Source organism: Rhyacophila brunnea, unplaced genomic scaffold, assembly GCF_057557595.1.
Source record: "Rhyacophila brunnea isolate RB1 unplaced genomic scaffold, BYU_Rbru_1.0 scaffold_2, whole genome shotgun sequence".
Taxonomy (NCBI): Eukaryota; Metazoa; Arthropoda; class Insecta; order Trichoptera; family Rhyacophilidae; genus Rhyacophila; species Rhyacophila brunnea.
In genome coordinates this window covers 16,002,005-16,029,867 of record NW_028232859.1, presented here as the reverse complement: position 1 = coordinate 16,029,867, position 27,863 = coordinate 16,002,005, and the positions used below count along the sequence as shown (strand labels likewise).

The 27,863-nt window shown below is 33.2% G+C and overlaps 1 protein-coding gene across 6 annotated transcripts in view; it reads right to left on the bottom strand.

Annotated features, from left to right (window-relative positions):
* Positions 1 to 27,863, bottom strand: part of raskol (Ras GTPase-activating protein raskol) — a 287,813-nt gene that overhangs the window by 113,138 nt on the left and 146,812 nt on the right. The window contains exons 1-2 of one of the 6 annotated variants that reach the window (XM_085947507.1): positions 25,010 to 25,102; positions 5,304 to 5,715 (exon numbers count right to left, since the gene is read on the bottom strand). The exons of 4 other annotated variants lie outside the window; for them this stretch is intronic. In XM_085947507.1, coding sequence (XP_085803633.1) covers positions 5,304 to 5,487 — 184 coding nt within the window. In that variant the 5' untranslated portion in view covers positions 5,488 to 5,715; positions 25,010 to 25,102. Of the gene's footprint in view, positions 1 to 5,303; positions 5,719 to 24,998; positions 25,103 to 27,863 lie in introns of those variants that run through there. One more of the 6 variants, XM_085947506.1, reaches the window with a different exon arrangement.

Sequence of the window (27,863 nt, the reverse complement as noted above, 5' to 3'; positions counted from 1 at the left end):
TTTTTGACTGTCCGACGTGCCAATCAGTTTTTCGTAAGGAAAAACTTAAAAATTATAATTAAGGTCTTGAGTGTGGGGCGCCAAATAATGAACACCCATACCACACAGTGAGCTAGCCGTGGTATAGAATATTTTTGAATCCTTTGGGGGTGGATATAATTTTATGAAACTTCTAATACCTACCTATTGGAAGCCCAATTCAATGTGACTGTCCGAATGAATCGAATCTTTTTGAACTAATAATAATTGTCAATGCTATTACTTGGTTTGGGTCTTTAAGCACAAATTGACGCCAGAATTGCTCCGATCAGATATGGCACTCTCTGTGTGGTCTCAAGCATTGTGAAATGATTGTAAATCGATCAACATCACAGTTTCGCGGCACGGCTTCCCCGCCGCCTGATAAGGTCAGTCCGATAATATTATGTCTGACGCATAAAACCTAAACGATCTATGCAATTTATCTGCCTGGTATTTTTTACACAGTGTGATACGTCATTTAATCATGAATTTCATCGTTTCCGTTTGCGCATCGATTGGTAAAACTATTAAAAAACCGAAGAAAATACGCAGCTATTATTTTTTAATATTATATACCTAATGTATATTTATTTGTAAAATATTTGCGTGCCATAGGTTCGCCATCAATGGTCTAGGCAGTGTGTGTGATATTTTATGCACCTAGGTCCTAGCTAGACAATATTCCAAGCAATATTTCACATCGTAAGGACAGCACAAAATAAACTGTTACACGCATGAGTAAGTCGCTCTGACTCACCGGTTGGTTGCCAACATAGCAGGGAAGGCACATTGCATATAAAATATTGCATGCATACTACCTAGCCAACATTACCGACTACTCACTACCTACGTATAGGTACAATACAGAGTACAGACAGTACTCAGCACTAACAAGCACTAACAAGTAAAATATCTGTTTTTAAAAACGTCCTCGATCATTGTAAAGAAAATACATTTTCTTTAAATAATGTACTTATATTAAACCAATAAAATGCTAGTATGTAAGTAAGTAGGTACTTACTTATATCAAATTCAGTACTGAGGCAAATGATAATGTTTATCTCAGTATGACTGAAAGTATGACAGGATGGGTAATAAACCTTTAAGATATCCATGAGTTCTCTAAAGTCTAAACAAATAAAAACTGCCAGCATGTGTATGTACGAGTACCAACCTACATTATCTACACGCCCACTATGCAAGTGAGTATGGATCATTGACTTATAAAGATGTAGGTATGCATACAAAACGGTGATAATACGGACAGGTAAAGAGAAGTAAGAACATTACTATTGCACTCAATTAACTATGGAAACCTAATGCGATCGCTATCTGCGTGATAATTTAGATAAAACATTCATAAATTCAAACACGAGATACTCCTAATGTAATTGATAAAAAATAGGGGAGAACAATACCTAAACATATCTACTATTTATCGCAATATTGCACGCAGTTAAAATATTTTTTCAATTATTATTAAAATCATGCAGACAAAGGGGGAGTTCCCAATTTTTGGAACCTATTTTCAAATCTGTTTCAAAATACATACATGTTCGGGGAGAAAACTACCTACAACAAATTTAATCGGTTAATGCAAACAATACATACATACAGGCACTGTAGCAAACAATACCAATTACACCTGGCCCTAATTGATATCTCCACTTATATAGAGTTGTTTCAAACTTTTTATTTTTACTTATTACAGTAGAAACTCCATAATTCGGACCAACTGAAGATGAAGGTAGTCACCACTCACCTCATAATGATAAATCTTTATTATTTCCGGAATATTTTTTTTTCACGTCGTTCTTAGAAAATTTCACCATTCATCAATGTCTTTTTCTAGTGATCATACGAAACTGATGATGATTGTGAAATCCGGATAATTGAGGCCTGGATATACAGTAGTTTCATTTAATTTTAATAAAAGTAAATCCACAGATTCGCGTGGTACTTTTGAGTTCATCAATCATCTCATCACACAGGAATATCAGTAAATAATAATTACATTGGTAACATGAAACATGTTTTTATAATTCCCACAGCGGTGATTGATTCTGTATATGTAGTGTATAATAATGACCGTAATGGATACACCAAATATTTGCGGTCTGGTTTGTGGATACATTGGGGCACCTGGATGTCCACTCCGCCTCATAATGACAATGCAGCTGTTGTAAACATTTCATTGACGAGATAGCTATCCGCGATTAGTTTATTGAAATGTAGGAAACTATTTTAATGTAAAAACAAACACGTGAATTGATATCTGTATATCTTTATAATCTAAAAAGAGATATTTATTCTATTATATAATTCTCAAGTCTGTAACTACAAACTAATCCGTACTACAGTAAAAAAAACTGAATAAGCAAGACATAATACATTATAATAATGTATATATTTGGTGCTAATTATGTAGGTATAGGTATCTAATAAATGTATGCAATACGATCTGAGGAAAAATGAGTCTTCAAAATTAAAACAATTCATTTATGTTTGTGGTTAGATACAACATTTAAAAAGTCCGTATACTCATTTACTCGCAATAACAACAATAATGACAGATAGAATATGTCGATGACCCAGTATTGAACTGTAACAAGTCAAAAATTCGACATTTCACGATATTGGTACCACAATACTCGTAAAAATGACCTCTTGTCGATTTTGTACAGAAACAATTCGAAAAAAAAAATTTACATAGGTACCTTGAGAGCCAAAAAACCCATATGAAATTTTCACAAACTTTAAAACAAAACCAGTTTTGTACAGATCCATTTCGATTTTTTTCCATTTAAAACTGGCGATTGACCATACGTTTCAATTTAGAATAGATAAATTCAGACATATTGTATCCTTTTAAAACTTGTCAAATCTTGTGTATTGTAATACATATAAATATTAAAACATGATTATCTCAAAACTACGTTTTTTGAGTTGTTACTGTCTAATACTGGGACATCGATGTACTCGATAAAATAATCAATTATATTATTATAATTTCATTTATAATAAATAATACTTAATACTTCTCCCACCACCTTTTATAGTGGTAAGTAACTTTTTATAGTGGTCTTATTTTTTAACTGACTTACCGTAGAAAATCATCCTCTGTCAATATTTCAATACAATAATGATAATTATTGTAAATACAGTCATGTCATAATATTACGCTAATTCTTCAAATAAGTGTGATGTTATTATACTATTACTTTATTATATACGTCTTAGAAACACTGCGATGCGATGGCCAGTAGCAAAAAGTCTGCGGTCATCGTGACCATAAAAAAAATGGCGAAGAGTGCACACGCAAGGATGTCATATCAGACGAAGAAGAGATAGATAGTTAGTGTCGATATCTTATCGAAAGAAAGTATTGATACTGGTATCAAATCGTTGCACTCAAAAAAATTATTTCAAAAATCCAAGACATAAAAAGCTGCTTGGTACCTATACGCATCGTATCGCAACCAGTATCGATACTTCTCTGATGTTCACACACCTCACAGCATGTGAACGCGTAGTACATCAGTCAATAATAAATATTTACTTATCGATACCTTTTTACATCTCTACACTTACGCATACCTCGTAGCAGGTGAACGCGCAGTGGTATGTACTGTCAAAACCACAATATTTTCATCGAACCGGTGTTCCGCGGAATGAAGATGTCGGCCTTGACCAACCGAGTCATAGAGAAGATAAATAAAATTTATTATTATTTATGATATTTTTTTTGCTCGACTAGTTTTTATGCGGCTTCTCTGGTGACTACTAAATGGTGAGTGACTCATCGCGAGCATGGTTATTTTTTATTTGCATATTTACTATCCACCGGCTAGAGCCCACATAGTAAAAAGTACAATGAAATATAAATAAACAGTGGCCTCTACAGGTTTGCATAATAATTAATGATGAGCTTACTACCTTTGAGGTGATGATGACAATGAAAATACATCGAAAGAAGGTACCTATTTCATATTTTTATATGTGTGGATTTTATGCAATTAAACATAATGTAGGTAGGTAAACCGTAAGCCGGTACTAAATCACTACATGACACGAACCAATTCATCGATACCATGGATTTTTGTAAATATTTGGAAGGGTTGATTACGGTGACAAGTAATCCATAATGACAGAAATTAGCTATATTTTAACAGAGCAACATTTTTAGAGGGTTCAGATATTTATTGTAGAATGGAGATGTGGCAGTGTAGGTTAATCATTTAGGTGTTGGTATCGTTACTTTCAAATGATACTAACACCGTTCCAAAATGATTTCGTCGTGGCTGCAATGTAAGAAGAATCTGCCCTTCCTCTACCGATTCATTACAATTCAACATCTTTGTGAATTTATATCATTTTATAAATCACCAACAGTCACCTCACCATCTAATTAATTTTACAACGTGCATCGCATCGTACACATAGGAAGACTTTATCAAGTATTTATACTAAAATACTAATGTATCAACATTTTAAATTTAAGTAAAATAATCAAACTTCATACAAATTTACCCATCATATGAGCGAACATGTAACGAAACTAAGTGATATGTAAGTTTTACAAAACATATTAATAAGATAGAAATGCAAAAGCCAATCGCCATACACAGACTTTAAAGCCCATTTTGTATAAAGACTTAATAGCGGTCTGGTCATTAAAAGCCCCCTGAATATCCTCAAATACTACCAGTATTGAATGCGCGTTTAGTTTACGTGACAAACTGTAATGCATAATAGTATGGTACAGACGTAGTTATTGAAAATAATATACATAATATTCTTTGGCACTGGTTTCAGTCTATCCTGTATTTCTCCACAGTCGACAGTTGTACCTTCTTACAGCCAAACCCAGAAGATTGTGTTCTCTGATAAACTTATCAGTATCATGAATTATCACCAAGTAGATGATGAATCTCTCGATGTAATTGGTTTTAAGGTTTTGTCACTCCTCACAATATAATGTAGTCACGCAATGAGATTTGGATAGCTCAGTCAATTCTTTCTGAAGTGTCTTCGATCAATGCTTTTGCCTAATCGACTTTTCTTAATTAAGACTAAGTTTTATTAGCAGGTGGCATGCACAAATATTTCTTTGCATATAGATACCGCTTGATACAGAAATACATAAAGAACTCCACCTAATACATACAGCAAAAAAATGAATTAGGTAGTTAGCTCTAACTAGTTACCTACCAAACCTTTAAAGGGCGAGTGGAATACTTTGCCAAATATGACAAATTAGATAAATTTTAAATAATTCAAACCGTTTTCTCCGTTGCACTCCGCCTCCGCTTCCATCAGCAGGTCTTCCCATCGTAACCCAGTCAGGTCCTCGAGGTAGAAGTTGCCGGAGCCGTCGAAGGCCTCATCTTCGGTCGCATCGCCGTCGACCTCCTCGCCCTTGAGGCAGGCGTGGAGGCTGCGGGAGAGACGTCTCTCCACGCTCATGACGAGGCTCCTCGAGAGCGACAGCTCACCAGATTGACTGAACACCAGGCGAGTCCGACAGTCACTGATATTTCACTTACGACTGCAAACGATTGCATTTGTGACTGAACTTTTGCACTTCGGTTGATTTGTTATTGGTAACTAACTCTTAGCACTGATCCGAATTCACTAGAGCGCGTGGATTTTTTTCACCATAATTCACAGACACCGATAGAACCACCTTTCATCCTGCTGAGTGTACCATATTAATTATTAACAACTCTGTGTTTATGAAATAAATGCCATGCAACACGTGTATGCATCTGTTCTACTCAGGGTGGCTAGAAGGTATCAGTATGTATCTGCATACTGCATTAAGTACTGCACTAGATAAATTAAATAAATAAAAGACCTAATAGGTTGAGCAAGTGGCTGACATCCATTTCTCGTAAAAATAAAATCTGTTAATACAAACCTCCACTCTGTGGAGGCCCATATGATCCTATTGGGATCGGACATTGTCAAAACAAAAGAAAGAAGATAAATTTTGTCATCAAACAATCAAAACAGTAATGCCTATTTTGGATGAACTATAGATGCTGAAGGCACTGAATTATATTATATATCAATGCTATACACCAGTGGCGAAGGATGGAGGTAGGCTGTTAAGATCCGCCATAGATAGTGCAGATTAAACTTTGTCGGTCATACCTACGTATTTGTTTTCATTGAACGAAGACTACAATTCGAGTGCTTAAAGTCAGACAACGTTATCTACAAAGAAGTGTTTTTTTTTTTTTTGAGATAACGTTATTTTACATTTATGGCTACATGATAGTCAAACAACGTTTTGTCAATCTTTTCCAATTTCTTATTAAATCGTCAGTAAAGTTTAACGCTAACTACATAAGTAACCCTTGTTTTCATATTTTTTTAAAACTATCCATATAAATTTTAACATCATCATAAGCAAGATAAATGTACAATACACAATAAATTATAAAATATTAACATTAGGTTTTAAATAAACATTTCCCTTGTTGAGTTACAAGAATCTAAAATAACGATTTTTGGCTCTCCTGTAAAGTTGCACTTTTGTAGATAGTGTTGTTTGACACTAAGCCCTCGAATTTACAGATGCTCTTGGTTAGTTTTTAAAATTTAATTAAACCCTGCGTGACCACGTATTGATAAGCACGTAAAAACATTATGTAAAGATTGTGAAAAAGCAAGAAGAAACCAACGTTGAATAATTAGCCATAGACTGATATTGTATTTATTATAATAGGCGTGCCGTGCTGTTCAGTAGCTGCAAGTGTTGTTTATCGAACCAAAACATTCTTGGCCTTCTTTCATTATTAGTGTAGGCATCTATGGTATCTAATGCCGGGTCCACACTGGCAACATGTCGCGCGACAACCTCGTTAAATTTTACGATAAGTATGATAATTACCGTAAAATTTAACGAGGTTGTAGCGCGACAATATGTTGCCTGTGTGGACCCAGCATTACTGACAAACTGATAAAAGCAGAAGATTACAACCATTAGAAATAAACTCCGTAAGTTGAATTCATCATCAAATAACACAGTTTAATGATGGCACATATTATTGCCTACTTAAGTTATTTCAAAACAAAAAATCCAAAGGTGTAAATAATCGAATTATATAATAATTACGTAATGATATGAATTATTATCGAAAGCCATTGGAAGGCGAGGAAAGTTGTTGACGTACGTATACACATCCGAAGGTATGGTATGACCATCCTTGTTGCAACAGGTTATCCTACTAAAAAAAACATAACATGATAACGTCGATAACAAAATGTAAACAGCTACCTAAATGCTAAGAAAATATTATAATCAATAATGTTATCAAAGCTGATAGGTACTTGGTTAGTATCCAAATTCAACACGTAGACATATTTGATTGACTTGTATGGTTTTATAATAACTAGACTCACTACTAGGAGTAAATAATTTCGTTGCGGTTTATTAATGAATAGGTACACGGAATACAGATTATTGGGTGGCAAGTTGTAATAAAAAAATGTTAAATAATAAATTAAAATTCAATTAAAACATAGTCAACTTATTACTTATGTACATACTATTTACAGTATGTAAGTTAGGTTTTGGCAACATTCATATATTCGATATTTTATTTGTGATGTCTGTAAATCACAGCTAATATTAGTACCGTGTGGTGAATAAATTCCCGTGTCAGATAATGTAGGCAGAACATAAACCCGAAACGTTTTATCAATGTAATAAAATCTGAAATTATTTACAAGCAATAAAAAAGTTTAGAACAGGGTCACAGCATTGAATGTTTATGTTCGATGTTTGAATTGAACAAATTGAATAAATCGTATATAAATAGGTAATTATACTAAAGTTTACCAAATTATGTAAGTATAGGTAATATGTAATTATTCAGCCTCATTTTATTAGAGAAATAAATATATTTAAGATGTTTAGTACACTTCTAACATAATACTGTACACTTTTAGAGCCCAATCTCTCAGATATAATAACTTGAATGGCGAAGATTCAGCCTTGCCGAAAGGAGAACCTACAGGGGATTTATTTATAGCAGTGATAATACTATGTATTTTCCTGTTATAAAAAGACACATTCTAATCGAATATGACCGTTCAGAAGAATGTCCGACCAAATAAATTGATTGCGTATTATTTAAATTCATTGTGCACTGAATGCAGAACCATTCTAATGCCAGCTCCACACTGGCAACATGTCGCGCGACAACCTCGTTAAATTTTACGATAATTATCATGATTGCTTAAGAAATTTTACGATAATTATCATACTTATCGTAAAATTTAACGAGGTTGTCGCGCGACATGTTGCCAATGTGGACCCGGCATAAGACACATTTGAAAATATTTTAGAAGGGAGTTCTTTGAAACAACCTACTTCAATTATGTACTACTTGTATAGATGAATGTATACATCATACTTTTAGTAAGAATATAATGATACATAAGTGTGTCTATATAAATAATAAATAACTTAAATAATATGATGATTCAAAAAACACTTCGGTAAAATATTTTTAATGAGAGTTAGAATAGAACCCAGACACAAAATTTTTAAGACGATGCAGTCCAATGTAAATGCGATTTGAACCTATCCACCCAAACCTCAAACAGGATTTCTTGTATGTACACATAAATGCTTTGTGATACTGATGGATGAATATTATGATTTTTATTTTACAAACACGGCGACATGGTTGAGTATCAAAATATCTTTTTTGTGAACAGAATCACATTAACATGCTGGTATGACACGCGTAGTAATAATACGAAAAGAAACTACGTCTACCTGTTTCCAACACCGTTAACCAAACTATGAACGAACGGTTTAAATTTCAATCATAATGTAATAATGCCAGTGTGTGTATGAAGCCTAACCCAGTTAGTGGCGTTACAATGCACTCGTCATGCCTGGCGTAGGTACACACATCAGAAGACACCAAATCCAGGCCCATGAAAATAGATTGGTTTAATTTCAAGCATATCATGAAACTTATAAAAGACTTTGAAAACACCTGTTGCAGATTTTTGCATCATTTTTGGTTGGATGGCTCGTCAATAAGCAAATTTGCCGCATTTGGAGTTAAGAAAATCCACAAGCCGTTATTGAGACGCTGTTACATCCTTAAAAACTCACTATTCGGTATGCTTTATGGGCTGGTAATCATTGGTCCACATTTTTTCAAAAATGATGCCGGCTAGAACGTTACAGTTAATGGAGAGCGCTATATATCCACGATTCCGCACTTTTTCACGGAAGAGCTGTGGTTTCAACAAGACAGCGCTACATGCCACACACCGCGCGCCATAATCAATTTATTGAAGGAAACATTCGATGAGCGCATACTTTCGCGTTATGGACCTGTGAATTGGCCTCCAAGATGGATTATTTTCTGTGGGGATTTGTGAAATTGCTAGTCTACGCCGATAAACCAGAGACGATAGAAGACTTGGAACCCAACATTCGCCACGCTATTGATGATATACGACCCCAGCTGCTCCAAAAGGTGGTCGAAAATTAGACTTCCAGATTGCGCTTTCTTCGAGCCAGCTTTGCCCATGTGCCCGAAATCAAATTTAAACACTAATGGCATAAAATTATTTTTTCAAAAAAAGCCAATACCATGGCCATTACCACGATTTGTATGTGTTTTATTTCATTTTAAAATTCTATACATCTAAACCTTTACTAGATTGTCTAAAACGATTTCGGCTAATACCTACTAATAAATATCACAAAATAATACTAATAAATGCAATATGTACTACAATCATTTGAAATGGATAAAGGCATTCAACATTGCTGCCAAGGCATGTCGGTTCCTCCTATTAAATTTTAACTAGACGATTCTTGTCCATGTACTTCGACTGCAGCCACGATCAATCATTCAATCCGGTGATTATACTAGCTTTACACGTAGATTTCCAATACTATCACAGTGAAAACGAATAATATGTTTAGCTGTATTAATAATCGATAACACCTATCTGATAATAGACCCAACATATGGATCGAATTCTGTTTGATTGATAAAGAAAAGATCAAAAAATCTTCCAAATAACAATATTTTTCGTATCTTATAAACTACACAATATTGTGGTATCATTTTTTTAATTAATCATAATATGCGATTTCTGCTTTGTGGTCCCTTGTTCGCTTCACTATATGCGTGTGGGAGTGAACCATGGCACTCCATAACGCGATCATAAGAGAATTTAAATCACACTTTATCACCAACCACACAGTTACAATCTCGCCTTATGATTCCGTTAATGATTGAGTTAAATTCGGCTTAGAGAAGAGGCTGTAACTTGAGATTTGCATGATATTCGATATCTCAAAGCTATTAGCGATTTTTAATGGTTATAATGTAATACAGTGTGGGAAGCGAACAAAGCGAGGCTGATATATTGTGATGGCGCGAAAGGAGTAATAGATTTTCCACAGAAAGGGCACGGGTAAATCTATCATTCACAGATTGCGTTACATTGACAGAAATATTATCAAGAATTAATAACAGAAATTCTTCTGTCGATTTAGTCAAGCATGAATGAAAAACTGACTACGGTGGTCATATTTATAGTTCAATTTATATATCAACAATCAACAACATCGTGATTTGGCAACACCTCGTTACGTAAATCTCATAAAAGATAATAATATTGATAGGTGTTAATTATCTGGAAGTAATAAAATGTTTGTCTGATTCGAAGTCTTCTCATAGGTGCCTACGTTAAGACTAGTAACTGTTAAGGCCATGCATTAGTTGAGGCACGGTCTAAAAAGATCGTCGCTAGGCGATGCGCGGATTGCGGGTGGCGGGTGAAAATGACGCCTGTCAAACGAAATATTAATTGTCATATAAATCCAACATACGTCCATTTTATGTTCTGTTTATTGTTCTGTTAGTAACAATAATAATATATCCATTGACATGTTTTCTTTTTAAAGTAAATGGGTAACGTTTTTAGTCATCTTTACACGATTTTAGAATTAATTGACCCGTCGCCATCACGCAGCAAAGTGACGTGTTCCCGGGTCAACATTCTCTCAGTGAATGGCAGCGAGTCCAAAATTTCGTCGCGCGTACAGTTGAAAATTATTTGGCGTTTCACTGATGCGTCACCTTAAGAGATATGATTGATTCGATCGACTGAATTACCTTATACTGTTTGTATATAGCAGTGGCGAAGGGTGGAGGTAGGCTGTTAAGATCCGCCATAAATAGTGCACATTAAACTTTTTCAGACATACATATTTTTTTTCATTGAAATAAGACTACAATTCACAGAAAGTGTTGGTTAGTTTTTAAAATTAAATTAAACCCTGAGAAACCAAGCGATATTAGATAATAGTCAAAAAATACATGTCTATCTATAAAATATCTAAAATTATGCAATTAAATCATACATAACTTTGAATATTTTATAGATAGAATAATATTTTTTATTTATTATAGTTTGGTTTAGGCAGGGCTTAATGAAATAAAAAAAATGAACCAACAATAAGTGTAATATGTATTTTTAATCCAACGAAAACAAATAACTATGAATGAAAAAGTGTGCACAATTTTGTCGTATCGCCCAAATTAGGCCAAAACTATTATGGTTTCGTTTGGGCAGGGTTTAATTGATTTTCAAAAACTAACTAACACCATCTGTAAATTGTAGTCTTAGTTCAATAAAAACAAATACATATGACTAACAAAGTTTAGTGTGCACTATTTATAGCGAATCTTAACAGCCTACCTCCACCCTTCGCCACTGGTATATAGTACTTGATTAAGGCCATTGGACCCGTTTTTTCCTGTCTTCTCGGAATCGCGGAAATGATAAGCATGTTTAAAACGAATTGATACACAATAAACTCTTTATTTATTTAAAATCTAATAAATAGTATTCAACTAAAACGTTCTGTGTCATTAAAATTTTTCGAATCGCTTTACTTTTTAAAATAAATGACAAATAGTAAGTCCTGTTTTCGAAATTGGTCAAAACGACTGTCACGCCACAATGAATGTTGAACTTAATAATAGTTTTGCAGGTATATATTGTATGAGAGAAATGGGTAAAACAATACATTTCATTGATTAACCCACGTACTTTTTTTAATTTCAGAAAAATAAAGATTTTAAAGCCATTTTAGTTTGAGTATACATCAGCCAATTTTGAATGATTTTTTCTCACAAAATAATATATACTGCACAATAAAAATATTTTTTTATTATAATATAACATTTCCGTAATACTATAAATAATAATTTATAATAAAAAAATAAATAAAACCCCATAAATTCGGTACAATTAGTGACGCTATATTACCAAAACACGTCGCACATTTTCATGTATTTATCCTGTTTTCAGACAATTTAGAAATATAATTATTTTGCAAAATTAACAAAAAGAGACCATTTGATCGATTAATCCATACAGTTTTTCTAATTTCTTATTTCTAACGTTAGTACATGGTTAGTACGATCTGGAATTTCAACGGGTAAGGACGTCTTTTTTTTCCCAAAATTTAGTCCGAAGCAATATTATTTGACTCATGGAAAAATGACCTCTACTCTCTTTGCAGTAACAATCAAATTGGCAAGTCGCAATTATTTGTATCGTTCTATTCCGAACACAGGACGCATGCCAGGTGCTATAATTTGTGTTGACTAAAATATCAAACATCATATAGTACCACTGAATGTCAAACTGAAAAAAATGTAGTTTTATTATATTTATTATATTATTTATTATCTTGTAATTGAAATGGTTGCAGCATGTGAGATATTGTAAGATAATTGAATCTAACAACCACGATGGCTACAAGGAAGTACTGAAGGTATTCGTTCGGTGACCCATTTATAAAAAAAAAAATATTTTGGTCTTGAGCAGTTTAGATAAAATATAGGTGGACTTTAATTGTTTTGATAAATATGTACCTACTTGGTTAGGCTTTAAGCGATTTGAAAAACTTTGCATGTACTTAATAAAGTTTTTATGTACCTGGGTGGCCATGTTTTGTTATTTTCAAAGGGACGTACGTATCCAGGAGTATGTTTATTGGCATTATCAAAATGCGTTTTCCGCTGTATCCGCTTTAACCGAACAGTACCGAAAATTTAAAGTAAAATACGTTTTCGAATGCTGTCATCGTAATGGCCACTGAAACATGTGTCACAATTTTATTAATCGTTAAAATAATAATAAAAAAAGTCTTTTGGGGCACAAAATCACGTATATGTTTTATGATATATGTATTTCTCAGATGGTTTGTGGTAAAATCTTTTTTTTCATACTGCCACAATTCAACTATTCATAATTAATTGTTTGTTAAATTTTTCATAGTGATCTTTGACTTAATAGGTAGGTGATAAAGTTTTTACCTTACTTTATTGTATTAATTTATTGTTAAGTGAGAATTAGCTGCTTTCGTTGTCAGTGTGTATTTGATGAGTGCGCATAGTGCCTGACGATGTCGAAAGGCGAAACCAGGATAGCATAAAACGACTCAAATGAAATAGTACAAAACTTAAATCCATTAGAATTTAATATATTTAATGCCGAGTTGAATTGAATGGAATCACCTTAGGCATTTATTAGTAATTATTTAACACAAGTAAAAAATATAATGAGGTAAGAACCTAGTTCATTGAATAATAAAAACAATATTACTCTTTACATCACAACTGACAAGATTTATATGAATTGTATATTGCCTGAACTCGTTGATCCTAGACTAACACGGTTGATGGATATAAGAAACCCTCAATATAATAATTATATTAGATGCTATCAATAGAGAAGAAAAAAAATTTAAAAAATAATAATTTATAATAGTTATTCTAATACATTACATACCGTTAAGCCTGTACACTAATTAAAGAACCAATTATTAATTTTCTATACACTAATGTTCCGAAATCCTCCGCGGCGACCAAAACGTACTGCCGTCAAATACACGTTATTATAATAATGGTTTCTTAAATCTTGATTGTTGCGTACTAAATTTAAAAAAAATTGTGCCTCGACAAATATTCATTGAATTGCTTTCTTTTATGAGTCATGTTTTTATAATTCAATAAAAACGCAATAATAACAGACATCTTTTATGCCATCTTGTGAATGTTTTAAACTTATAATTTGTAATGTTAGCTCATGAAAAAATGATTAACTTTTGTATTCATACACACCGATATATATAAATAATATACCAATTTGAAACACCTCAGAAACATACATAAGTATTAGATTTTTTTTTGAAAAATATTTGGACTGAATTTGAACCTACAATATGATAGGTTCAAGAAAAGGTGTCACTTCACAAATTCAGCATATCAATAATATGAGGTTTTTATTTGGAGGTCTACTATTTTTATTATTATAATTTATTCTACCTACCACAAAAATGTTTATAAAATATGTTAGAAAAAAAAATATTATTAATTCAACACTTTTAAAACCTCTGATTTCGTATCTACTCCCGGAGACGCCGAGCGAAGCGATTTTTGTTTTTTTACTTTGATATGCGCTGAAGCTTATGGCTAATTGTTGAGGCGCTTACGTCAAATTTGATTCTTACGAATGAACCCATAGGCCTTAACTTATCTAAGATAAAATGAACCACTCCCCACGCCGATACGACGCAATAATTATCAGGAACGATACACAACATCATAACGCAATTTATTCATGTTTTCACGCTCAGAATAATCATAAATATAAAACCGCAAGTAAAATTATCAATACCTAAAGCATTACCGATGACTTCGACGCATACGGTTAGACAATTTTGCAGAGAAATTGCAAAATATTTGTCGCCATTTATTATACACCTGCCCACACTAATTCGCAGATAATTATTATTACAAGATTGCAGAAAACAGATATGATACTGCATTGCATAACAGCGTTTGCCATTGAATAGAATTATTATAGCATTCCATAGTATCGAAATATCCTATATTATGTAGTTATATATTGGCATAACCACTTATTAGTATGTAGGTTGACTATTACAGTTTACAGTAAATATTAGCGGGTAGAATTTAACATGCTGCGCAATCGATGCATTTAATGTACGCATCTGCTTATAATAATTTCCTCTACAATTTGCATCGACAAATTATGCGGTATTGATAATCGGAAAATAACAAAATGAGAGTGAATGTTTTCGATGTGTGCGAATAATTTGATAATAACCATTGATACATCACTACAGCAGATAATTGAATAGAATAATTTCTGAGATAGGCGCATCTGGGGATACCATATCGTGCAAGTACCTATCGATACTTGGTACCTATATGCATCAAATCAATACATAGGATGGTATCGTATCGACGCTTGCATAATATAAAGAAAGGATACTTTTTTTCAGATCCACATTTGCTATAATTTATCGGATGTAGAAATGAAAGCGAGAATTTTTAATTATTCATACACAGAAAAACAGCTAGGTCTTAATTTGTCGCTAAAACCAGTTGGATTGGCAACCTTTCGGCAATAAGCAAAAATTCTACCGTTACTTTCGTTATAAAAAAAACAATATGCATAGAGAAATTGAATTGATAATTTTATTAGTTATTTGCGTGGAACCATTCGAATGTGGGCAACGGAATCATCTTGGGAATACGAATTACAAGTAGATGGCTAAACAATATTAAAATTCATACAGGTATATTGAAACTAGGACTTGTTTGACGTGTGTACTTACGTACACAGAGAAAGGTACCTACTCTCGATACACAAATAATCGTGAATGCTGTCTAGTATTTTAATAGCTTGATTCTTACCCAAATCACATAGTCCCGACATGGAAATATTTCGGATTGACATAATTAAGTAGCTCGCTACCTGTACTAACACATGTACATATTATATTTATCGATTAATCATTTTTTGCGATAACGCGTAAATAATCGCGTCCACATCAGAATGGAGACAAGTGGACATAGAATGGCCTCGTATAGGACGTGTGGGCGGACTGCGTTTGCATTGAGCGTTGGCAAAATTAATGCATTTCCGAAACAAAAACCAATCATATTTATGTAAATAGTAAATTACTAATTTGAATATAGAAATCCCTGGTGGGTGAGTAAAGCTTAAAATTATTGAAAACATACGATATGACAGTAAGTATGTACCTATTTTTTGTTTAACTGGCGTACCTAGGCAATAGACTGAAAAAATAATCCACCTGTTACGAATTCCGTATCTGATACAATATGTCAATACTACAAGAAAATTATGAACGATGAATAATTTCTTATCGATCAGTGTCATCAATGATAGTGTTGTATTGCTTGTGTACAAAATGTGATGAATACACACGAAAAGGTGAATAAGTACATGATAAAATAATTAGTATTACTTAAGGAAACTAAAAATATATTCTATAATAAAGTTTATAAATATGACGCTAAATTAATTATGAATGACGGCGGTGATTAATGCACTGCGTTTTTTCATAAATATTCAGTCAACATGTTTAGATATTATTATGTTAATGAAAATGTCAAATTAATAGTGGGTTTATTTGATATACAGATGTCATGCATTTGTCTGTATACAAGTGCTATGAATTTAATCCGAAAAGAAATTGTAAACAATGAAAATAATTAATTAATCTAGCAAAAAAAAAAAACAATTCTTCACTTGTGTTAATTAGCGATTTAATTAATTGTTCTTTTTTACTTTTTCTTGGTAATTCAGCAATCAATTATTTGGCGTATGTGAGTGGGCCGGCAAGTTTCAAAATGTCCGGCCATTTCCTCGTCCTATTAATCCGGTGATATCCATTAAGTGTGAGGAATGCTCCACATCATACAATACAAACGGCAATGGATGAAAATTTCAATTGGAGTGGGCACGAAAGGACGTATGTACATGGGTGGCGTGCGGTGACTCTTGGTTTCGGAGATGATATTGAGAAAATAAATATTAACCCAGTATTACTCAATGGCAGATGTGAGACATTCTAAAAAAATATAATATGTAATATTTATAATATAGAACCTATAGAAGTGTAGATAAGTAAAATTTACCAAACAATTTTACAATGCATGCAGAATATCATTACACAGTAGGTACGTACTTGATCGATTATTTATGGGGATTCGCAAAGCCACCTCGAACTGAATATTAGGCCCGTTTCAGACGGGACACCAGTGTCGCGCTCGATATAATATAGGAGGCCTTTGTATTCGAATAAAGGGGGCTATGTATTATGTTTATGGACGCCCCAGAGTTAATGAGTCAACGCATAATTTCGCGTTATAATTAGAACATAAAACTGGCTGCGGTAATAAAAACAAGTGTATCGGCGGCTTGAGAATGTGGCGGCCGACGGAAAAGTGTACCGGACACGCGTTGACTCATTAGCTCTGCGGCGTTCATAAACATAATACAAAAGCCCCTTTATTCGAATGCAAAGGCCTCCTATAGTATAACGAGCGCGACACTGGTGTCCCGTCTGAAACGGGCCTTACTTTCGGTCAAGTGGTAATTAGTAATTACCAACTGAAACTATCATGGGGTGGTAATTAATTATTCACGCATTCAATTATTATATAGAATATAGATCGTGGGTGTTTCTGAGAGAATTTCTCGCGTGATATAAGGCAATAATTCGCAAGGTTTTTCCATGTAATTATACACTTTATATTTTTTCATACATATTTGCAGTTTGCTGTAGTCAAATAAATAAGGTTCTAGCAATAATAACCGCGGCGGAAGCTTGTTTGTGTTGTACGCAGTTAGCACCTGTTGCGTGTTGGTTAACGTCTAATAAATAACCGTTCATTGTAACGAGAACTTTACTAATAACTTCAAACAGTTATCAATGTAATTACTTTATATCATTATATTATTATGTACCTGCCTGGCCACTTGATTAAAATCACAGTTCCAAGATAATCAGTTTTGTCCGAAGACTTTTGGAGAGTAATACATTCTAATGCCTTAATTTTTAACAGATTGATGTTTCATAATGGTATACATAATATGTGATATGTGGCCAATGATTACGAATTTTATTTTCGAGGGAACGTGCTGTCAATATTCATAATGCTTGGAAAACGAAATTTTGTTAATTCTACATTTGAAAACCTTTAAAAGATTTTAAAACTTAGGTAATAATTTAGAAATAAGTCAGTTTTTATTAGTATATTTAATTTTATTAATATAAAAATGTAGTTAGATATTATGTTCTTTGGAAGGTGACGAAACGATTTTTGAAATTAAAAAAAAACATCGAAAACGTTTCCACTCATAAGAGAATAATATTCAGAGATTATGTTGCTGAATATAGCGATAGGCGTCGTGATCCTTTTCATGGAGACAGGAATGGAACGAAGAAGAAGAATATGCCAAAGAACAGCAGTTACAGTCCAAGGTATACGAATAAGAACTGAAATGTTTAATTGATGAATATTATTATTTATTTACCTCGACTGAAGTAAGAGTAGGGAATCCAATCCCGAGCCAAAATTCTGATCCCGGGATTTCGGGATTACAATTTGACAATCCCGGGATCCCGGGACTGGTCCCGGGATTGGCATTTTTTTCCATTGTTAAGGGGACGCTCTACAGAATTGCCCTTGAGAATTGAAAATATGATTTTTTTACATGTGGTCCGGAATTGTTGCTCTACTGGTAATATGCAAAGGTCGCCGACAATGCTTTGGTCTAAAGTAATAATAATGATCTCTTATTTAATTTAAATCATAACACTGTCAATGTGTATAAAATATGGGGTGACCAAAAAATGATATCTTCTAATATACGTAAATGTTACTAAATTCAATTTGTTAATCAGGTGTTTGGTGGAAAACATTGCAACCAATATGATGGATAGCCACGATATAAACTTAATAATAATATATTAATAACGTTTTAACCTGAAATTGTCCGAGAGCTAAACATACGAAGGATGTTGAAATACATATCTACCTACTTTTATTTCATGTGCTATCCAAAAAACATTATTAATGAATAGTATTTATTTTGAATATGTAAGACCTATTACATAACTATTAAAAAAAATAGGTATATATTGTTTAATTCTAATGCATATTTAAAAAAAAATTAATATAGTGATGTCTGTTTATTATAAAAGAAAGTGACTTTTTATTAAAAGAAATGAAAATATAATTAATTATATTTTCATTTCTTTTAAAATGGAATTCTACCAAGTAAATGCTAACTCAATTAATGACTTTTTATTACTTACCCGATTAGTTTAATTAATTTAGTCTGACACTTTTACAAACAAGTAACGCAACTTTACTTTTAGTTGGTAGGTACAATAATTATTAATTAATAAAAGCCAATGCAAGAAATAATTTATACTCATAAAAAATGATTATTAATGTGGTCACCCATAGATTTTTTTTATTCAAAGCTAGCGATCGCAGAGAACAAGACAAAAAAAACTGCCGACTTTATCGAATCAATCACCCAGGGCTGTCGAAGACGTCTTACTTGTTTTTATGATAAATTGTTTTTAATTGTGTGCAATTTGGCGGGATAATATAATATATACAGTTGCTTACCATTCGGTTATCCCATGAGCTGGGTTTTGTTTACTCTTCTGCTGACATCCTACAGTTTTATCTGATATTATAAAAGTCACACAGTACAACAGTGTTTAAATCTAATATGTAATTGCACCGGTTTAATTAAAAACTATAACGAAATTAACATTTTAATGATTTACAGATTTTCCTATGTTATATCAACTTAATAGCAATTTTAATGAGACCAGATACATATTACGATATATCCAAAATACACATCATCAGATAATATGTGAAATATTTTGATAAGCAAAAAAATAAGAACAATACAAAAATAACATAACATAATCAGCTAGTCTTTTCATAATTATTTTAGATGAATGTTGTATGCCGTTTGACGCTTGGAAGTATGTAATTATTCCATCTGTACAGTAAGCTATTTTTAACTTTAAATTTTTTGACAGCCCTGTATTCCGTCGGCCGGCACCAGGCTACGTCGCATATGTTATGTTTGGAGGTAATAATAATAAAAGTAATAATGTATATTCATTCGACCGAGAATTGTAAATAATAATTATTGCGTTCCTTAAAATAAATCCCCGATGGTTAGAGGTTTTTGAGGTTAGACTGAATTAAAATGACGTCCTTTCAACGCTGAGATTAGTCTCTGAATGAACTATGAATGACCTTGTTCCTGTTCAGCTCAGCCTTAATATAAAATTTTTATATTTACAAATAACATTGATAAAATCGGTCAAAAATAAATCTAGTATAATTTATACTATTTAAGACATTTATTGTTAATATTGTATACGTTCAATCTTGGAAATACACAAGTTTAATGAAGTAAATAATATTGTAATATAAATAATAATGTGACTTTAATAGGAGATTGCTGTTTCTGATAGTAAAGACTTAATGAATGGATTAGCGAGATTTAAAATAGTAAAGCAAATAATCATGGCGTATTTATGGCCTTTCCGCTTCATAAATCTAATAAGTCAGCCAAATGCGAAACTGCCGTAAAACGTATGATAGCATGGTGGAATTACTTTGTTAATAGTGCGAAGCATTGTTTTTTTCCAATCTTTCTATTTTTAATAATTTATGTGAAAAGATAAAATGAATCGGCAACCTACACATGGGTATACATCAAACTTCATTCAAACCCAGTTTATTTCTAATGTAGCTATTTTTTATTAAAAATACTTTTTCTGTTATATTTTCACTTTTATTTTATTTTCCATACGAATTGATAAAAAAATGAATCCCGAAATCCCGGGATTATGTTTATCAATCCCGAGATTCATAGGTATCGAAAATAGCTCGGGATCCCTAAGTAAGAGTGCTCACCTTTGGCTATTTTAAAGTGAGGTTCATATTTAGAGCATCGAAACGGCAATTATTCATCATTTTTAAGCCAGCCAGATGAATAAGATGCAGCACTTTTCTCCTGATCTGTCGAGGAGAGCAGCGACGTGATGGGAGAGACTGACTGTAGCATTTATTTACCTTTCGGATATTTTTAGCAGCCAGACCGGGTTAATAATACATTCATGTATGTAAGCGAAGCGATTTTGCCATACTACACAGAGTTGGCGGAAACCGAGGGTCCAAAGAAGATTCTGTGACACATTATTGAATCTATCGGCAGTGCGACCAACTTCACAGTGTCTCCAAATTTAACTAAATAACATCTACTGTCTTGTTGACTACAACTACGAGGAGAAATAAAATTAATTGTTGTATCTAACATACATAGGTACTTAAATTATACAAACACGTATGTAGGAAATCACTGAAATAATATTACTAAGCACCTTCTATGATACATAAATATACAAAAAAATAGCCAAATAAAAACGTGTAACGTTATATATTCCCTCCATAAAATAATTCGGTAACCAGGCAATCTGTAAATTTTATATCTTTCTAATCAGATGCGGGTTTCTTTGACGCAGTTAACGCAATTGATACAATTATTAAATTAAGCATACAACATTTTAGAAAAAAATGTGCATGTCTCACAAATATTAAATATATTAAAGCGCCTGAACACGTGCATGGAATTACTGTCGCAATTGTGCTTATTTTAAACTGCCATGACAATAACTGTTGTACACGTAAAAGTCTTGACTGTCTCTCCAATCTCATTCTTCAAGAGTAAGCGAGGCGCGATGTTGTCTGACAGGTGGTATTGAAAATCGGTTAAGCTCATAATGAGTAGTTCGTTTTTTTACCGGTATGTTCGCCCCTATCGCTCTACTGCGCAAGCGCAGATCGAAAATAATCTTACTTGCGCGTTGAAATTTGGATTCTTCCAAACTTGTTTGATTTATGCACGCAATCTTGCCAACTGCAGGATAATACATGTTTCCCCATACATTTTCTTACTGTGCACAGTAAATCTATGGACGTGTAACAGGGGTATTACCCCAAGCATTAGAAAATCACTGCAACTAGCTTCAAACGTGCCCCATAACCTCTCAAACAGATGTGTACACACAAAACAACTGAGTACCTAGGTTTCTTTTATTTTGTTAACTGTCAATTCATGGTGGAACTGCATTGTATTGTTGTTTTAATTTAATAAAACGCATTTTTTTGTAGTACTTAGTCCACTTCTAATCAATAAATTAGGACCGGTTTCGTCCGCCTCAGAGGGACATTTTCAACTGAAAGAAAATGTCCGTTGAAAATGTCCCTCTGAGGCGGACGAAACCGGTCCTAATTTATTGATTAAAAGTGGAATAAGTATTACAAAAAATTGCATTGTATTAAATTAAAACAACGAGTACCTAGGTACTTAATAATATTATGTGTCACCGCTGTCGTTCTTTATAATAATTTATTTTGGTTAAAGGAAGTGATTTACCATTTTTTGGGTCGAAATGGGAGTCGAAACTCACAATCAGTCAATGCGGCAGGCCTCTATGTCCGTAAATCCGCTAGTTTCTCATTGACAGATAGATTTTTTGCTGGATCAAAAAATGACATGAAAGGAATCCTCTTTGAAAACTCTACATTCTTTTGACTTAAATCACCATTATTTCTTTAAATTGTGTTCAAACGCCAACATTGCATCAATCATGCAAGCAATCGATTGCATATTATCAGCTGTGTCATGTTTAAACAAGTGGATTTAATTACAGGCAGCGGAAACTGATAAAAGGACATGGCAGCTTATTTACGTTTTTCATCACTGGAGCGTGAATAAAACAAACATGGCGTTCAGATTCAGGTTTGCCAACTTGCGTGTCGTCTTGTCACAATAAAAATATTTCGAGATTGCATCCGCACTCATGAGTAAATAATTAAATGATAAAATAGACGGTAAGTACTTATGAATAAAGAAGTGTCCCCACGAGACAATATATAGCAAGAAATTTACTTAATGTTGCAGCAAAGTTACGTGACCATCTGCCCTTTATTATAAATGTAGAGGTATAAAAAAACATGTTAAATGAATATATGTATAATTATTGGGTACTACTCTTATATTATTGTACAAATACATGACAGGGTTGAAGATAATATAGGTATAAGTATATAAACACCCACGATGGCCGAGCGGCTTAAGCGTCGGCCTATATATATATATAACGTCGTGGGTCTCAGGTTCGAATCCTGGGTCAGGCAAATACACATATTGTATTTAAATTTGTGTTCGAGTCAGAGTATGGATCTAACGGGTTGAGCAAGTGGCTAACATCCATTTCTAGTAAAAACAAAAGAATTGCGTTAATACAAACCTCAACTCAGTGGAGGCCCATTTATTAGGATCGGACATGTTTAAAAAAAACCACGACGGGAGGTTCGATATTTTTTGGCGCGAAATAAGACATAGGTTAAAGGGGATGGAAACGAGAAAGCGATGTAATATTGTAGGACGTAGGTTAATAGCGCATATACCTAAGTGAGCCACATATAAGTATCTAAAGTTGACAATAGCGACCGTAGCAATAATCACATACGCCTTGCGCAATAACAGTGCACTAGAAGAAATGAAATTGCATTTGCGCATATTCACGATTAAATCGTTCTACTATAGGTACTTGCACCATTTCCGAGATATACCTAATCGAAAAACCAAAAAATGGGACCTTTCGACCCCCCTCCCAGGGGCGGGGACTTTTAGTATGATTACTTACTAACTAGGTACTCCTTAAAAAGTCCTGAAGTCAAAAATTCTCGCATATTCCATGCACTCTACGCCCATCTTTTGAGCACTCATTGACTGGACTATGAGGATTAATAATTTTATAAATCTCGTAGTTGTTATCAAACTACAAGTAGAGATTAGAATTTTTTAACAAAATATATTATGATGTTAAAAATAAATTTAAAACATTGTACATTGTAATGATTACAATTATACTAACCAACATTAATATTTTTTTTTTGTTTATTTTAAAAAGCAACACGCCAAAACATGTTTATCATTATTTATTCTTAGATTTGTGCGAAAATGAGTAGGTACTAACTTCTCAGAAATCCTGACTGTTAACAATGCTTGCATCTTGCATCCTTTCTTATTAACCAGTAGGTAGTCTTTACTCTTTATAGCTAGAGTGGGTGCGTGCATACCTACCTGGTAAAAAATGACAATATTTTGTTTCTTATTGAAAAGTGCCAAAATAAAAATCGAATTACAATCGAAAAATCAACCGCACATAGACCTAGGATGGGCCATACGTAGGTGGGTACATCGAATAAGTTTTACAGATCTGTGTATTTTTTCGTGGTTCGCCACAGAAACGCATGAATTCATGTACAATAACAATTTGTACTAACTTACCTAGCGAATAATAAGTATTAAGTTGGATGATTGAATAATATCCTGAAATATATAAAAAGATTTTCTCAAAATATGGAATAGTGCGTGCGCTGCATTCTCTACAGATGACTGATTTCAAATTCTATTGAATTACCACCATAATAATATTATTATTGATATTATCACTAATAATTATTATCAACAAGTTATACAAAAGGGAAAATATTTTCAGTAGATGCTCAGTAGGTACCTACAGAGTATGGGGCGGTAATCGGTATTAATTTCTGTATCCCATCCAATGTGATCACATCCCATCCAACGATTTGATTATCTGCCTACAAACTCAACAATAATTTGATTTTTAAAAAGCAGCACATCATATCACTACATATAAGTAGCTTAAATTATTATATAGAGCAATTTAAATTGTATCACAGCACGCTCACGCACTAAAATGCTAATATGTTTATACAATGTTTGTGACAAAAAGCTGTCAAATTTGACGGAACTAAAAACGAACCAACATAAAATATGGCTGCCCACTTGTAAACAAAAAGAAACTCCCGCGCACTATGATTCATTCACAACAAACGCAATATTCAATAATTCTATCTCACTGGCCATCGTGTTTCTATACTAAAAACACAGAGCTGACAATAAATAGGTAGTTCATTCATTTTACAAACCAACGACGTACACAATGATTCAACACATCGTAACAAAAATGATAACTTTATAAAATTCACGTAAACCAGCGCACAACCTAACTCCGCGGTGACAAATAAGCACTGAGAAAACTTAGCAAAACAAAAAAGCAAAGAAGCATGACCAACATAACCTACAAAATGGTAAACGAACGAGCGAGTACTCAGCACTATCACCACATCATTACGGTGGTCTCCGGTCACACTTTTGATTTATTATTATTGTTATGACATAAATTTTTAATAAAAATATTATATTATCTCAAAACAATAAGTACCTAGGTATACTACTTAAAAATACTTAAATAATAAATATCCTACTGTCTCTTGGAAGTTTTCTTTGGCGATCTCTTTCATTCGATGTAATATGGCTGTTGATTTCGCCATAATTATGTCGGCGGAACTTAATAATTAACACAAAACATTGTTTCTCATGGTTAAATGTTGTGTAAATAGCGTATGCGGTGTCATACACGGGGCCATAAGCTGTGTTTTTGTCAGTATTCCAGAGTCGTGAGTTATCGGGACTTTCCGTCAGGAGTCGTTAATTTTTCATGGTTTTTTGTGTTACACGTCTGTAGGATTCCACCGCGAAATAAATCATTTCGTATAATAAATTTAACTTTATATTGAAGTATTAAAATTTGGGTAAACAAGGCGGCAAAGAAACTTTTCGCGGGATATCTTATAAATTAATGATAACTTAGGTACTCTTTTTAAAAGATTCTGCGTTTACTTAGTGATACCTAATTCATGATAATTTGTAAGATGCGTTAATCACTAGATAGGTATTTTAAAGTTGTTTTATAATACGTGTTTATCATGATAAATGTATCAATCGTAAAACATTTTTTTCATATTGCGCAGAATACTCAAACTCATTTTTTTATAAATGATTAGGTATTATTAGTTATTCTATTACACTGTGGTATAGTATTATAATAATGCAAATAATAATATTGTGTTTAATGTTTGACAATATAAAATAGAAACATAAAAACCTGTATTGTACATTGTAGTTTTGTTTTGAAACATAATACTGTGATCATAGCTGATATAAACAAATAGCGACGAAAGGGGTGCGCGCGCATCGAAAAGTGCATATAATTTTTCTTCTGCCTATTATTTTTTTATAGGCCCCAGAGCTACGTAGGTACCTTATTATTAATTTGATTGTTTTTTTTTAATTTTGAAGTTCGCTGACGTTCATGTTACAAAATTTATATAATATGTGAGTAGAATAACTTGGTGCTAAATTTAAATGGTGGTGGGACATAATAATATTGTGCTTTTGATATTTTGTCACTACTTATATTTTTTTAAACAAACCAACGTTTTACTGTAAAACAGTAGCGCGTACATATATTTAATATAACAGCGCGTAGCCGTAAGGCCTCGAAGTGCATAGAGGCCAGTCTTTAAATATAAATGAGACAAAAAATATCAATGCGCAGCAATCTTTAATAATTATAGCTACAAAGAAAAGGTTTCAAAATATAACGAAATATTTTACTGAAATAACCTCTCTTATTCCTTGAATCTCGGAACGTGCTTTGTATCAAAGGAGGAATGCATATTTTATGACATTTAACAATAATTAAGAAAGGAACATCCATTTTGTTGCAAACAATGTAATCTGCGTTTGAGTTACTTCAATGCAGGTTCCGAATGTTCTAATAAGCGATACGCTGCGATAGAAGGTGCACACAATTTCCCTTAAACGTGTTCGATCCTATGAATATTATAAGGACCTCCAGAGAGTGGAAAGTTTTTTTTACGAGAAACGGATGATAGATGACTTGCTCAATCTAGTAGGTCCAAGCACACAGTGGAAAACAACAAGTGAATTTTGCCGTCGACTTGTGAGCCGACGCAATAACCGCCGGCCCTCATGGACAATCTATGAGGTTCTGCGCCTTGTGTTTCCGCCACCGGTCTGGATTAGGTATTGAAACTAATTTTTACATATAAAAATAAAACTTACTAGTAACCACATTGGCCTAGTGTGCAGAGTGGCGTATTTGTATAAAAACGAAGTCGTGTCGAAATAGTGTTTGTTCTTGAGATTCCAAGCACCCAGGCTCTAAGACGACAATTTTCCCGATTGTACCAGCGCCATTGCTATATAAAAACGTGTACGTGGTTGGTAGACGTAAGAGAACAGACCAGAGAACCGATCTTGAGTGTGGAGCAATATGGGATAAACTTAAACACGTGTTAAGAATACGTTTGTATTTTGTGCTGACAACTGATCTCGTTTTATGCACTGACGCTCAATCAATAATAGTGTACATTGGAAATTGCAACACACACTATTATTGCACGTCTATATTGTGTGGTTCATTTTCGTAGGACACTCACTCGTGTATTGTTATAGCCAATCGGAATTATATTTATTAATCTGTTCTGTAGGACATACCTAGAGATAATAATGAAAAGAAAGCCGTGCCAATCGTGCCTTAAAATGTTCAACATCTTTGGTTGGTGCACTGCCGACACGGAGAAAGAGGAATATGGCGTCGATCAACATATTATTGAATATTAAATATTTATAATAAAAACAGGTTTTAAGTCACTATGTATATATGTATTTTTATACGTAATATATTCTAAATAATACGATACGATACGAGGTTTCATCAACAGGCTGGTGTATTCAAGTATTGTAATATACACACATAGGTAGGTACCTACTTATGATTTAAAATTACATAATGTTTATTAATTTTTAACTTTCAAAGATCGGATGTTATCAATTTTATTCATCATTCCATCATAATATTGTGTTTATTTGATTCACAACACTTAAAAATAGCTGTATGTCATTGAATTAATATCATTCTGATA